The sequence below is a fragment of the Eleutherodactylus coqui genome, chromosome 2, assembly GCF_035609145.1.
Source record: "Eleutherodactylus coqui strain aEleCoq1 chromosome 2, aEleCoq1.hap1, whole genome shotgun sequence".
Lineage (NCBI taxonomy): Eukaryota > Metazoa > Chordata > Amphibia > Anura > Eleutherodactylidae > Eleutherodactylus > Eleutherodactylus coqui.
The window spans coordinates 163,916,316-163,931,230 of NC_089838.1; the positions used below are offsets into that span (position 1 = coordinate 163,916,316).

General features: G+C 44.6%; 1 protein-coding gene across 1 annotated transcript in view; it reads right to left on the minus strand.

The window, feature by feature from the left end:
* The window catches only part of MOV10L1 (Mov10 like RNA helicase 1), a 70,663-nt gene that overhangs the window by 37,791 nt on the left and 17,957 nt on the right, over positions 1-14,915 (minus strand). Inside the window, exons 8-13 of the mRNA XM_066591878.1 lie at positions 13,763-13,877; positions 11,444-11,621; positions 7,374-7,444; positions 5,075-5,166; positions 3,454-3,512; positions 1,804-1,898 (exon numbers count right to left, since the gene is read on the minus strand). Coding sequence (XP_066447975.1) covers positions 1,804-1,898; positions 3,454-3,512; positions 5,075-5,166; positions 7,374-7,444; positions 11,444-11,621; positions 13,763-13,877 — 610 coding nt within the window. The remainder of the gene's footprint in view (positions 1-1,803; positions 1,899-3,453; positions 3,513-5,074; positions 5,167-7,373; positions 7,445-11,443; positions 11,622-13,762; positions 13,878-14,915) is intronic.

Consider the following 14,915-nt stretch of genomic DNA (forward strand, 5'->3'; position numbering starts at 1 on the left):
CTAAGAAAATCCAGACTTTTTTTTAAAGCAATCGAATAAAGACACATATTTGTTCCGTAATTACATAGCACTGAAGCATTCCAATTTATTTCCTAGCATTTGTACAAATTAGAGAGCTCTCAAACTGAACGGCACAAACTGGATCCGCACTACATGTTCTGTCTTCAAATGGAAAGGCACAGAGCTTAATAATAACCCCTGGTGCTAGGAAGATGGCTATTACCATGACACTACAAGATGTGCATGGACGTCTGTATATAGGCATTTAATGGATCAGCACACAAAAGGCACTGTCCCCTCAGAGGAGCATTTCTGTGCTATTGCTGACGTTAAACCTTCCTCTCCCTGCCAAGTAAAGGATACAAGTATGCCATGGCCGCTGGCCTGTCATTTGTTTTGCTTTGTAAACCAGATAGAACTAAAACTACACAAGCACCAATTTCTTAAGAACAGAAGAATGCAGATTTTGTTGTAAAGGACATTATTTATAACTGCGTTGCAGCACAAGAACAATGCAGAAACTAGTCATTCAGAACAATAGCATTCTTATTTTACAAGCAGGCGCTAAACAAGAAAAGGCCAGTCAAGCCTCATTTACACACACAGATGATCGCTCAAAAGGAGTCAGAAACTGACAGTTCTGAGAGATCATTTTGCATAGGTAGTAATGGGCTAAATCAGCCCTTTAGTACTTCATGTGCATGTATTTAGAGAACAGCGTGTGGTCTGTTCTCTAAGTACATCACTATTGTTCTCCAGAGGGACAGCAGCTGTTAAAGAACGATATCAGCGTTGCCCGTGGAGAACACAGCGTGCAGTCCGTCTTATCTTATCGTCCTGAGGGACGAGGATTTCATGCGTACCTGAAGTCAGCGATGGACGAAAAGTGCATGGTAAGTGCACAATGGGCACACATTTACACACAATGATTATCGCTCAAAAGATGGCTTTTGAGCCAATTTTGAACGATAATCGTTGTGTGTAAAAGGGCCTTAAAGGGGTTGTCCCGCGGCAGCAAGTGGGTCTATACACTTCTGTATGGCCATAATAATGCACTTTGTAATATACATTGTGCATTAATTATGAGCCATACAGAAGTTATAAAAAGTTTTTCACTTACCTGCTCCGTTGCTAGTGTCCTCGTTTCCATGGAGCCGTCTAATTTTCGCCGTCTAATGGCCAAATTAGACGCGCTTGCGCAGTCCGGGTCTTCTTCTCTTCTCAATGGGGCTCCGTGTAGCTCCGCCCCGTCACGTGCCGATTCCAGCCAATCAGGAGGCTGGAATCGGCAATGGACCGCACAGAAGAGCTGCGGTCCACGGAGGAAGATGATCCCGGCGGCCATCTTCAACCGGTAAGTATAGAAGTCACCGGAGCGCGGGGATTCAGGTAAGCGCTGTGCTGTTTTTTTTTTTTAAGTCCCTGCATCGGGATTGTCTCGCGCCGAGGGGGGGGGGGGGGTTGAAAAAAAAAAAACCCGTTTCGGCGCGGGACAACCCCTTTAAGGTTACTGTGTGGAGGAGACATCTGCAATAACTATCTTTTTCTTGATTTTCTCAGGTAAAAGTACTACATTTCCATGAAGCATTTTATTAGATATTTGTTGCTTTTGCACATTTTTCTTCTGTTTATTCAAGATTAGATTGGTTTCACACCAGATTAGCAACCTGTGCACTTTCCTCTATGAACCAAAAGAAACTTACTGTATGCCAACCTTTCCATTTGTTCCACACAATGTAGCTAATTACTCTTTGTGCACCGAATGAAAAGGCTTCTTTCCTCACCAGAGTTTGTGTAACACACCTGATTTCCCTGCTGCTTGACTGTACAATCCGGCTGGTTGGTCCCTGTTGTGATGACTTGTGGAGACTGTAATACCACAGTTTCTGGAAACAGCACTTAGGAGACAATTGCAATCAAAATAAATAATATCTTCCTTTATACTTATGATATGTAATCTGAGATTTGTGCAGAACAGCAGATGTGTAAAACATGCATTTTACCACAGGATGAATATCTCATAATATACATAGAAAAAAAAGCTGCGTGATCAAGCTTTATGTAATGCTGGAGTGTATTGGATACGCTGCAGCTATGCCTTCTGATATATCATATCATCAACCCATTATCTAGAGAATCTCATTGATTACTTCACATTATTCTACATCTTAGAATTTGCATAGATGCCACAACAAAGTACAGTACAATGTAAGTGAACAGGGTTTTGAGGAACTACAATCAAACAGCATTAAAAATCTGAATCTATTTCTGCAGGTTTTTTTAACCCCTTCACACCCAGGGCATACAGTTATGTCCTGGGTCCATTGGGTTTGTAGGGAGCAGGATACAGAGCCGATCCAGCTCTATACTGTAGGTGCTGGCTGTCGATCCATAACAGATGTGATCAGCGTGAACACTGATCACAGCTGTTAACCCTTTAAATGCCACTGTCAATTCTAGTAGCATGTAAATGCCCCGATCAGTGTTCAGGGGTCCTAATTGGCTCTCCTGCAATGAGATAGTGAAGTATTGTTTGGTTACCATGGCAGCCTGGGGGCTTTGTGAAGGCCCCAGGGCTGCTATGACTGATTGCTTATGAAGATATGCCTGTGGAACATCTCAAACTGCTTGTCCGGCTGCTTTCACACGGGCTACAAAATTGTGCGATTTTACAGCGATACGAAAGCGCTAGAAAACGCATGTTTGTGAAACCTATAATTTTCAATGGATTCCTTCACATTGGCAACATTTTCACTGATGCTATGTTGCAAGAAAAAAAAATAAAAATCTTTCTGCTATATGCTATTTTTTTAATCTCCCATGTTTCCCTATGGAGCCTCCTTGTTTAGGACATTGCATAGCACAAACCCCTCTCGCAAAGAAATCACAGGCAGCAGCGACGTAATGCAAGATTTTTCATTGAATGGCTGTGATTGGTTCATCGAGTGCTGTAATGAGTGGTTCTCGAGCGCTACGGCTCAGCCAATCAGATCCAGCGCTTTTTGGAGGCGGGATTTTTGAACCCCCTCACCAGGAAGCACTGGCTGGAAACTACAGACAAGTGTGTTGGAGCTTCAGGAGGAGAAATGCGGTGGAGCGGACAGCACCTGTTAGGCACAGGCGACATGAACCAGACACAGTGCCTTCTTGGTGCATGTAGGTCAGAGCCCAGATCCCGAGTCAAATTGTGTTAATAAATGACACGCTGCAGTGTTTCAGAATAAACCATCCATGGGGCACTGTATATACCTGTCCCAGCTTCATGCACAAACCTCGAGCAACACAAACCTGGTGACAGCTACTTTTTAGAGTTCATGTGAAAAAATGTCATCAGAATAGGCTCATAAGCTATAATGCGGCCATGTTCCTTTTGCGGATTAACATGGACAGCACACTGGCCCAAATACACTGCTATGCCAGATGCCAAAAGGAAAGAAAGCATTAACTACTGACCAGCTTCTCCAAGATGTTCCGCTTGTTCTACAGCAAACTGACACCTTCTGCTAGTGACTCTATAAAAAAGAAAAAAAGTTTAACCATCCATATAGCCTTAAAATGTAGCTGACTAAAGGTGCCTTCACACTTGCCAGAAAATCGCTCATTTTTTGAGCGATGCGACAGTGAGAGAAAATGCAGAATTACGAAACCAGTGGTTTCATTCACATCTGCGAGGTTTTCACTCATGCGATGTTGCAAGATTTCTAAATTGTAAATATGTGATTTGTATTTGTAAATCGCGGCATGTCCTATCTTTCTGCGTTGTGCTTTTTCTTATCATCCATGTTTCCCAATGGATCCTCCTTTTAACGCACCGCACGAACTTGTGATTTTCGTGCAATGCGTTTTTAACATTAGAAACTCCTATGGTCTATCATGAGAAAGTCTTGAGATGTTTTTGCTAGCAAAAGCATCGCTGACACTCAGACATCTCATGAGCAAAATTGTGATATTGCGGTGATATTCTCGTAGCAATCTCACGATCGCCAGTGTAAGGAGCCCTAAATAGTAATGCTGCAAGAAATATATATTTATACATTTTAAAATTTGGAAAGCCCCTTAAAAAGGCAGCATGCTAGCTCAGTGGTTTAGGAAGGGCATCATCTCTTCTTAAGGAGAGCACCTAGAATGTGTGCAAGGAGACTTATAAGGCCATGGTTGTTGTTCTGGGAAATATGCAAATAGGGAAGATGGTACAATACCATCTATTGAAAGGCCAATGTTAGACTCTTTAAACAAGCCTTGTAACACTGACTGGTAATTAGAAATTATACCCTTCCCGACCTACGTCCTAGGCCGCTCACTAGTCAAGCCAGAAACCTACTGCACACTGATGAGGGTCAAAAAACCTCAAAACAGCTGTCTGTGTATGGTTTTCTGGCTTTTGGTTTTCAATTTCCAGTCAGTGTTATAAGGCTTGTATAAGGAAAGAGTCTAACATTGGCTTGCAGGAATGCTGCCTTCTAATAGATGGTGATGCAGAAGTTTTGTTCCATCTTACTTATAAGCTCAGCGGTTAGCACTTTGCCTTGCAACGCTGAAGTCCTGGGTTCAAATCTCACAATACTGGACAACATTGACATGGGGTTTTGTGTGGGTTTCCTTTCACACTCCAAAAACATACTGAAAGGCGAATTTAAAAATTGTGAGCCCCAATGGGGGAAAGAACTCATAATGTCAAGTGCTGCAGAATATGTATGTACTATATAAATAAAGATGACTATCATTGAAAAAGAAAAAAAAAACAAAAAACTAGACATCCTCCTATAAATCAGGAAAAACTGAAATAAAAGGAATTACCGTAGATGGAAATATTTCAATTTTTAATAAAAACCTCTTCGAAATTAGTGGGGAACAAAACAAAATTGTTTAATTCTGTTTTTATTTCTATTTCTCTGCTCCTCAAATGGAACAGAGAAACAGGAATGCATGACTAAAGCCAACGCCAGTGTGAATGAGCCACAAGTAGGTGAACGTGATCAGTTACAAAAGGAGCCGAGCCCACAGATATCATTTAAAGCGACAAAGGAAAACCATAACCATTATAGACACACATATGAATAGATTGGCACATTGCCTGTTTACTGTGAATTCTACTTCCATCGGTTCATAGTTGTAGGTCTGCTCCAAGTTTGAGTTAACACGCAATGCTACTTCCTCATCACGTATCTAGAAAAGCAAACAAAGACTTCTTTTACAAAACTTGTTATTCTGCTGTTTGATGTCACGGATAGCCAACCACATATAGCACTTGCAATATTTAATTCATCACTAAATAGGCTGCTATTGCAATGTCTGTTCTTGTGAGCAGCTGGTGCATCGTGTAGAAGAGGCACCGATTCAACAAGAACATACAGGCAAGACATTACTGAGGCATAATAATAAAAGGCAAACCAGCAAAATATGCAGGAGACCATAAATCTACAGTCTCTATTACAGTTTAAGAGGAATATGCTGCTGATCCATTGTATATTATGTAGCTTCTCCATTTTATATCACAGGCACTTTCTACCCAAACAAATTAATTTTTAAAACCATAACAGGAATATGAATAAAAGCATCAACACGGAAAGTTTTGCATAATCTCAAGTAGCGCACAAGGCATTCCATCAATGTCAGCATCACTGCTTCAAGTATTTGCTATTAGGATCGCCCAGGTCATATAAATAATGCATGTGCTATCATACAGCTCAGGACACTCTTTGTTACAATAAATAATGCACAACGATTAAAAAAGGAAAAACTTAAAGGGAAGCCATCATATTGAAAATGCAGTCCAGTCTACAGGCATTATGCAATAGAACAGAAGGTGCTGAGAAGACTGATGTATTGTTATGTCACAGAGGTTCCAGCATGCCTTGTCATTTATTTATACCTGTGCTCATTCTGGGCTCAGGAGTCCAGTGGGCGGCCCCATCAGTTTATTTATACCTGTGCTCATTCTGGGCTCAGGAGTCCAGTGGGCGGCCCCATCAGCCACTGACAGCCTTTCCTGAGGTAGCAGCGGTCAATCACTGACTAAATAAATGACAAACTGTATACTGGACAATTTATACTTTTCTAACAAATCTATATCTATTTGCTCAGCCCCTCTGCTGTGTAGCATGCTACCCATGGATTGCACTGCATTTGTAGTCTGATAGCTACACTTTAATGAGGACCTGTTACCACTCCTGACATATCTGTTTAAGTAAAAATTAGCATTCCCCGTACACCTTCACACAGACCGGTCGGACCCCGCACGTGAGATTCTTGCAGTGGAGTTCGACTCAGGGCCCAGCCGGTGACCCCTGTGTACCTGTCTAGTGGATCGGCACTCCATCGCGCAGTAGCCGTCGGTGCTAAGTGATGACACGGATCCCGCGATACTTCTGTAGCGCGCACTGCGGAAGTGCCGCAGAACAGACAGCTTCCATTGACTTCAATGGAAACAGTCTGTGTGTAGCCCACCCAGAATCGCAGCATGGTGCGATTTTTCTTCTTTGCAAGCGGGAAAAAAATAAAATAAAATAAATAGATTTCCGCTCGTGGAGATGAAATAGCGATTTGCCATAGCATGCCATTAGGCGGTACTTGCTGGGAGTCCGGAGGCAGACTGCCACTGCGGACTCCGCAATGCTAATCCGCCCATGCGTAGGAAGTCTAATTCTGTAACATCTTTTCTGATAACTCTGTATTGTGCGGTTTCTTCATTAACACCCCCGGACATTTATGAATAAATTGACAGCTGGGTGTTACCTTTCCACTTGTCAGCAGTGTGTCCATGGGTAAGACCCTCTAGGGACACCTCTCAACTGGCAAAACCAAGGTGTCAATTTGTGCGTTTTTTAGTAGGAATAGCAGAGAACGGCACAATGTAGAGTTCCAATAGAAGACGCTTCAGAATTATGAGAAACACAACAAGGTCCTCTATAAAAATAGGAATGCAGAAATAGAATAAAAGGTCGAGCTAAACATGTACAACTATGATAGGTAAAGAAAAATGCAAGAACCGTAAGGGTTCTGATGGTACTAAAATATAGTAGGAGTGCCGCTGTTCAGATGGCTCACCACCTCAGTGGGCGTGAGTGAACGGGAAGATAAGACTAAAAGAACTTGGTGGTAATGGTGCAATACTCTAAATGTGAAAGAAATCTTAAAGATGGTACAATGCAAGACTTCTCCTTCATTAAATAATGTGCATTATTTGAGAGGTTCAGAATAAATGGGAGGCCCCTACGCAAGTGGTTAAGTAAAAAGGAGAAATTTTGCACTTTATCATTTTTAAGATTTTTCACATTTAGAGTGTTGCGCCATTACCACAAAGTTCTTTTAGTCTTATCCTCCCGCCTATAAAAAAAAACCAAACGCTTGTACCACTGTATACTGAAACCTACTTCAACAACTGTGCCTGCAAATTCTACCACTGTGGTGCTGCACGACTGGTACTTCAACAGGACTTTATCACCTGAACAAAACACAATTGGAGAATTAAATATGCAATTCATAAATATATGAAGGTTCATTCTTTAATACAATTCAGTCTATTTCAAAGGGGACACAAGCACTGATTGGGTTTCTTTTTTCCCTAATACTGTATATATACAGTATCTTTTTTTCTTATTTGTTTTTAAAAGGGTTGTACGAAAATACAAGGCCACCCCCTACCCTGTGGATAGGGAATCACTGTATGATCATGCTGGTCCTGACGATCTCTGCATGAAGGCGGCAGCAGGCGCACACTCCCCCCCCCCCCCCTTCCATTTTTGTACAATAAAATCACATTAGAAAAATAACTTCTTTGCTGTATTCAAAGACTAATAACTAGAGATGAGCGGACCTACTCGGCCACGCCCTTTTTCGCCAGAGCGCCGCGATTTTTGAGTACTTCCGTACTCGGGCGAAAAGATTCGGGGGGCGCCGTGGGTGAGTGGGGGTTTGCAGCGGGGAGTGGGGGGGGGGGGGGGGGGGGGGGGGAGAGAAGAGGGAGAGAGAGGGGGCTCCCCCCTGTTCCCCGCTGCTACCCCCCCCCGCTATGCTACGCCTCTTCCCGCCCCCCCCCCCCCCCCGAATCTTTTCACCCGAGTACGGAAGTACTCGAAAATCGCGGTGCTCGATCGAGTAATTACTCGAAACGAGTATATTCGCTCATCTCTACCAATAATGTTTTCATTTTCCCATCAATGGAGTTTTAAGACAGTTTTCTTGTATGACGGCCTGTAGCGTTTATTGGTACCGTTTTGAGGCACATATGACTTTTTTTGATCAGTTTTACTGCATTTTATGGCAGGCAAAAGGATTTAAAAAAAAATAAAAATAAGTTTTTTTTACGCATTGGAAGTCAATTTTCCCATTATTACGCCAGTTAAATGACTGCATCCAGACTTTTACCTCACCCTGTACCACTGCAGTATTTCAGTATTGCAGTACATTATCTCTTTTTCATTCACAACACCAGCCATGTTAAGGTCAGGCCCTTGGTTGTTATGGCAACCGAATCTGTGCTGTGCAATTGAATCGCAGAGGGAAGATGACATCACAAATGGAGCTGCCTACTCATTAACCACTTACATGCTGCGGACAACACTGATCACAGCTCGTAATGGGTTATTGGCTGGGACCGTTGCTATTGCAGAGGGACCCTGGCTGGCAGTTCATGAGCACACGCGATCTACATATATGCGATACACGTGCGTCATTTCATAGTAACTGCTTCCCTATTACATACATACATACATACTCTAAAAAGTGTAAAAGTCACTAAATCAGGGAGGAAGAGATGAGCTGTGTCAATCAACTACTGTCAATGTGATCTGTTCTAGGACTTTCTGCAAAAAGCTATGGAGATCTGCAAGTGCCAATCACAGTTCATGATAAGACATTGCAATGTAACAGCCTGAACACAATGTGACGGTTTCTTACCTTCCTACCCCAACAGCTTTATTCCTGCTAGACAAGGGTAGGAAGTGGAGATGAGCGAGCATACTCGCTAAGGCAAACTAGGGGGGCGTGGCCAGCAACCAACATGGAGAGTCGCATGTGAGGAGAGCTCCCCAGGGGAGAACTCAAAACCCTTATAAAATCCTGGCCTTATCAGAATCCTGAGACCCAAAACGCCGCCTAAGGACCTATAGATCCTGAGAGGAGAGTTGGACCGCAGCTGGAAGCAATTTTAGCCTCCTGACACCCATAACAGGACTGCGGGCCGAGGAGGAAGAGGAGCGGCGCCAACGCCCTGTTACCTTCCTGCGCTTAGCCTGACGCCAACCTCTCTAACCCCTGCCTGCAAGCTCGAGCGGGACCAGTGAGTTTGTCCCCCCTTACCCAGACGCAGCTCACCCGGCAAAATCTCCCAGGACCCAGCCACCTCATCCGAGCCGAGACTTCCCCCTCCCCCCCTGCTGCCGCAGACCGGTCGCGACTCGAACGGAGGGAGACTCCCCGGGCCGGACGCCAGCCCGCGGGACAGAGCGACTTACCCCTGGAACGAGCCACGATGAGACCAGAGGGAAGATCACGGCTGGCCGCCCCGCCGTCTTAAGATCCCCTGCAGCCGCCTGCCTGCGGCGCCCCATACTCCGGGACGAGCCGCACTGGATCTGACCCCGCGGGCGGAGAAGCCCGCTCTGTAGCCCCCAACGAAGAATACCTGCTGCAGGACCCCGACCGGGACCGCGGTTTTCTCTGCAACCTGTCTCCCGTGCACCTACAGGTCCTCTACAGCTGACGGACACTTAACCCTTTCCCGGACGGGGGGGGGGGGGGGGTGCTGCTCGCCGGAACCCATCCTCCGCTGTGAGGGCTGCGCGAAAATCGCAGCTCGCCTGATCGTCCTGCCGCCTCGCAACCTCCTGCCGCCTGCCACCGGCGCCGGACATCTTACGGAGCACCGACCTCAGTCCCAAGAGCCGACTCGTTCACGGGCCGGCGGGCGGGGCGTCCCTCCATCCTGCGCAGCTGCGGGGGACACAGCCACAAACCCGCCTGGAACCACGGTTGGCCCGACCGCACCTTTTGTCACCCACCCGGGACTCGCTTTGTGGCAGCCGGACGGGAGATTCAACGATCCCAGGGACTCTGAATCGCAAAGATCCTGCCTCCCGGATCCGGCAGCGAAATTGTGAGTAACCAGTGGGGGCTGGGGGACAACACACTTGCCAAGAGACATTGACCCCCTGGGAGTGCATACCGGGCAAACAGCCCATAATGATAGAACCCTCACCTCCCCTTGGGAAGTACCCCTTGCTGCTTACGCCACTATATAACAGCGCCCTGGAGAGTGCGCGGGAGATAGACTGCCTTAACATATAACTCCACTTAATTGACAAGCAGCTGGACCCACAAGAAACAAAGTGCTCCCTGTACTTTAAACTGCGCCTCTGGAGCGCTGGGGCGGAACGTTACTGCCCTCAACAGACAGTGACGCGGTGTGCGGTCGGCGTCGCCCCCCACCTTTTCACCGCAATTAGTTTCAGATCTGGATAAATGCTGTACAATTGCAACCCAGACTGCGGGACCTCTACCCTCCAACAGCTATTTTAACCGCATAATTACAAGGACTGTATAGACAACAACATCTAAACTCTGTAAAGTCACACCAAACCGCCGGAAATACTACCTGGCCTCTGTTACAAGCAATAGCCCTTGGTGCCTTCTATACCACACTACACCAAGCGGGAAGAGACAAAGACCTTTACTCTCTAACAGCCACTGCAACCGCATAATTACAAGGACTCTACAGCTAATAACATCTAAATTCTGTAAGAGACGCTTCAAACCGCTGGAACCGTTATCCGGCATATTTGCATATTTCACTAAGGCAAACTACTCGAGCGAGTAGTTCCTTATGCGAGTACCTGCCCGCTCGTCTCTAAAGATGTGTGTGCCAGCGGGGAAGAACATCTCTCTCTCTCTCACTCCCCCCCCCCCCCCCTCCCTGCTCACTCCCGCAACTCACCGCTCTCCCCCGCCGGCACCCGAATCTTTAAAAACGAGCAGGCAGGTACTCACATAAGGCACTACTCGCTCGAGTAGTTTGCCTTAGCGAGTATGCTCGCTCATCTCTAGTAGGAAGGTAATCCTAGCCTAAAAAACAATATCAATGCAAAGCATCCATTAAGCTAAAGGTCTATGGTGGCTTTTGGTTGCCACCTTGTTAAAAATTACTACACTGACATTACTTTTTCTCTGTGGTAGACAAGGTTGAGGCCACTTGTGACCATCACAATAAAGTTCGACACACTTAGAAAATCTCCTGCAAACTTGTTTCCTATAGGGAAACATTGAAGTTGCAGTTATTTTTGATAATTTTACTGTAACTTGCAAGAAAATGAGAAGTGGCAGTGTAACCCTACCAGATGGGGCACCAACACAGTAAGCTACCCACACGGCACATTCCTGACCATTACATGTGAGCCATTCCAAGTAACATTAAAGCCATTTACTGTTTATGGACACTATCACTTACCAGGATATAAGGAGGGTCTTCCTTCTACAATACCAGGCACTTCCAAAACCAAATACCCACCACGCTTTTTTAAGCAAACGCCACTCAAGCTTAATTCTTTCATTTCTATTTCATTGTGGATATCCTCAAGATAAAGTAAAGTTGACATTTTCTTTTGATAATTTGACAAGGTAAGCAACTGTGCAGAACATAGGAACAAAAGAAAAGCATCATGTAATGTAGTAGTTTCACTGTGATAAAGTTACTTATTCAAAAAAAGAGAGTTATCCAATTCTATTATGAGCTAAACTGGCTAGACTTCTATGCTCTTTGGTAGAATGTGCACAGTCAGTGTAGGACTGGTCGATTAATTGCATTCATTTGCCCTTTCAGGTGAGCATGATTCTGCATTTACCCATAATCATGAAATCCATTTAAATCTTGCCTCCACAGCAGGAGAGCTGCGGTCATGCTACACAGGGGATGGCCTGTCAGTGCCGTTAGCCAGCAGGTGTGGGACGGGACCACCGTTGGTTAGACTGCCAGCGTTGATGTGTACAGGAAGAGAAAACGAGCAGAGGTAATGCATTTGTAGTACAGAGTACAGCAGCAACTTTATACTGATTTAATTAGCTGCTCTGCCCAGCGGTTTCATTGTAACTGGAGCCAAAAGACACTAACCTGGGAATATATGGGGCTGTCAGGGCCTAAAGACTTCAAATAGGCAGGTCATGGAGTCTAGATACATCTAGTGTAAGTAATGATGGAAGACAATGCAATAAGTGTACAAAGAGTGGTTTACGGTCTGAGCTGGGTGCTCTCTGATCAACACAGTGTGTGAACAAGGCCTTGATCCCACACCAACCAGAGCTCACAGGCACCAAATCCCTGCTTGTAACCCTCTCATAGCTCTGCCCCCATTCATTACACAATACCAGCGGTGCAGTGCAAGGAGCCTGGTATGTTACTTTTACAAGGGCTTCCATTGTTAAGAATGTCATGCTAAAGTGGCCCACAATAAATTCTGGCACCCAACACCCCTTTATCACTGTGTGCACGTCATTCAATGACTGATTCTGAGAACTATACATTGGGGTGGATTATTACTGTCCTTAGGTCAGACAGAATGATACTAGACCAGGCAAGAATACACTGCACCAAAATATATGAATATGGCATACGTCATAAATATATACATTATAGACACTTTCTTACAGCATTTCTTGGTTGGTTTTCTTTGCAATGTTATATTGAATTAAAGAAAAAAAAACACCATAAGTTTAATGACTCCTTATGACTCTTACCATTACCTTTTTCTAAGCATCTTTTTAAAATACTGAAGGCGGCGAAAAAAGGGTCTGTGGGATTTTTTTTGCACAAGACGATAAATCAGGCCTGAATGTTCCCAAGCAGGGTCCTTCACCCAATCAGACCGTGTAAAGAACAAATGATCAGCCAATGAGCTTGTTCATTGACGGAGTGAGTCGTGTAGGAGACCATAAAAATGCTGGCCGTGTAAACGTGGGGATGTGCAGCCAATCAATGACTGCTGTATGGGGATGAGCAATGGTGTTAATGACCAGTTGCCCCTATAGAGCAGATAATCTGCTCACGTACAGAGAATGAGCAGACTGACATGTTCATAGTCAGTCAATGGTCATTAGCCTTAAAGGGGTTGTCCCGCGAAAGCAAGTGGGGTTATACACTTCTGTATGGCCATATTAATGCACTTTGTAATGTACATCGTGCATTAAATATGAGCCATACAGAAGTTATTCACTTACCTGCTCCGTTGCTAGCGTCCACATCTCCATGGCTCCGTCTAATTTCGCTGTCTTCTTGCTTTTTTAGACGCGCTTGCGCTGTGCGGTCTTCTCCCCTTCTGCTCGGTCCGGGCACGAGCAGCGATCTGGCCCCGCCCCCTTCTACGCGTCATCGCGTAGCTCCGCCCCGTCACGTGTGCCGATTCCAGCCAATCAGGAGGCTGGAATCGGCAATGGACCGCACAGAGCCCATGGTGCACCATGGGAGAAAACCGCAGTGCATCCCTGGGAAAGGATTGTCGGCCATCTTAGGGAGAAGATTTTGTCGGATCGGTAAGTAGCAAAAACCGCTTTAATTTGCTATTTTATGCCAGGGGGGGGGGGTGACAGGGGGAATGGGGTAAGGTTAAATTTTGAGGTTTGCCGCGAGACAACCCCTTTAAGACAAAATATAAGAGTTTGTTGCATAACATGTACCAGACTTTGATGCGACTTGTTCCAGATGTCGGGCCAATTTTGCTTCCTAAATCTCCCACACTAATTTTTATTTAAAAAAAAAAAAGCCAGTTATACGTACTTCTCCAAGACAAGACTCCATTGCAAGTACATTCATATTCTCTTCCACACATTTCCGAAGTCTTTCTGGTATAGGGTACATAGGAATAAAACTTGGAAGATGTCTTCTAGATGGTCTAAAATATGTCAGACAGAGGTTAACTACTGATTATCTTATTAAGCCTTAATGAAGAATTACTGAACAGTTTGCCTTGATACAATATATAAAGGTCTCATTACGTGATGTACCTTGTGATTCTGTAGGTGTAATTAGTACACCAAGTAAAGAGTTGGTAAGCTTTCTTGAGGCGAGCTCCACCAAAACCAACCTGAGAAATCAATGTGCCACATAATCCAATGCATCACCACTATAGGTGGTCAGACGAGCGTTTTTTTTCGCGCATGAGTAGCCTCACAAAAAAAACCCAAAACAAACAAAGAAACAAACCGCACATCGCATATAGAAAAATTGTGTGAACGGGTGCATTTGCACTCGCATGTCCTATCTTTTGCAGGTGCGATTTTTTTTTGCACTTGTAAAAATTGGACATGTGAATACTTTCATTGGAAAGCATTGGTTCTAATAGAGCCGCCTTTTTCGCAAACCTATTCATGCGTGGAAAAAAAAACTAAACAAAAAAAAAAACCGCTTGTCTGACCGCCACCTTAGTATGTAGAATATCAATCCCCTAGGGCTCTCATTAACAAGAGGACAGTTGAATTGCGTATTACGCGTGCGATGTGCGCGTGTATAAAGCACAGTACACTGCGGAAAGTCAAATACATTGGTTTTTGCTGTCCCATTCAGACTAGCATTTTCTCATTGCATATAATATGCATGTGAAAAAAATAACGCATGTTTTATTTGACCACGTATTATGCGCGATTGATCCCTAATTGTTCTAAGGGTGCACGTTGCGTATGTGCGGTGTTTATATGCAATGTCGCTAAACGACAGGGTGGGAAATAAAAAAATAAAAATGAAGTCAGGAGGTCTGCGCATGAGGAGCGTGTGTGAGATACTGTAATGCACAGTCCAAAATTGCTGCCATAGGCGGCAATATGCTGGTTCACACAGCGCTTTACCACACGTCTTGTGTGAATGAGCCCTTACTGGGATTAAAAAAAATAAGAGATTAAACAAACCCCCAAAAACAAACATTTAGTATATATTT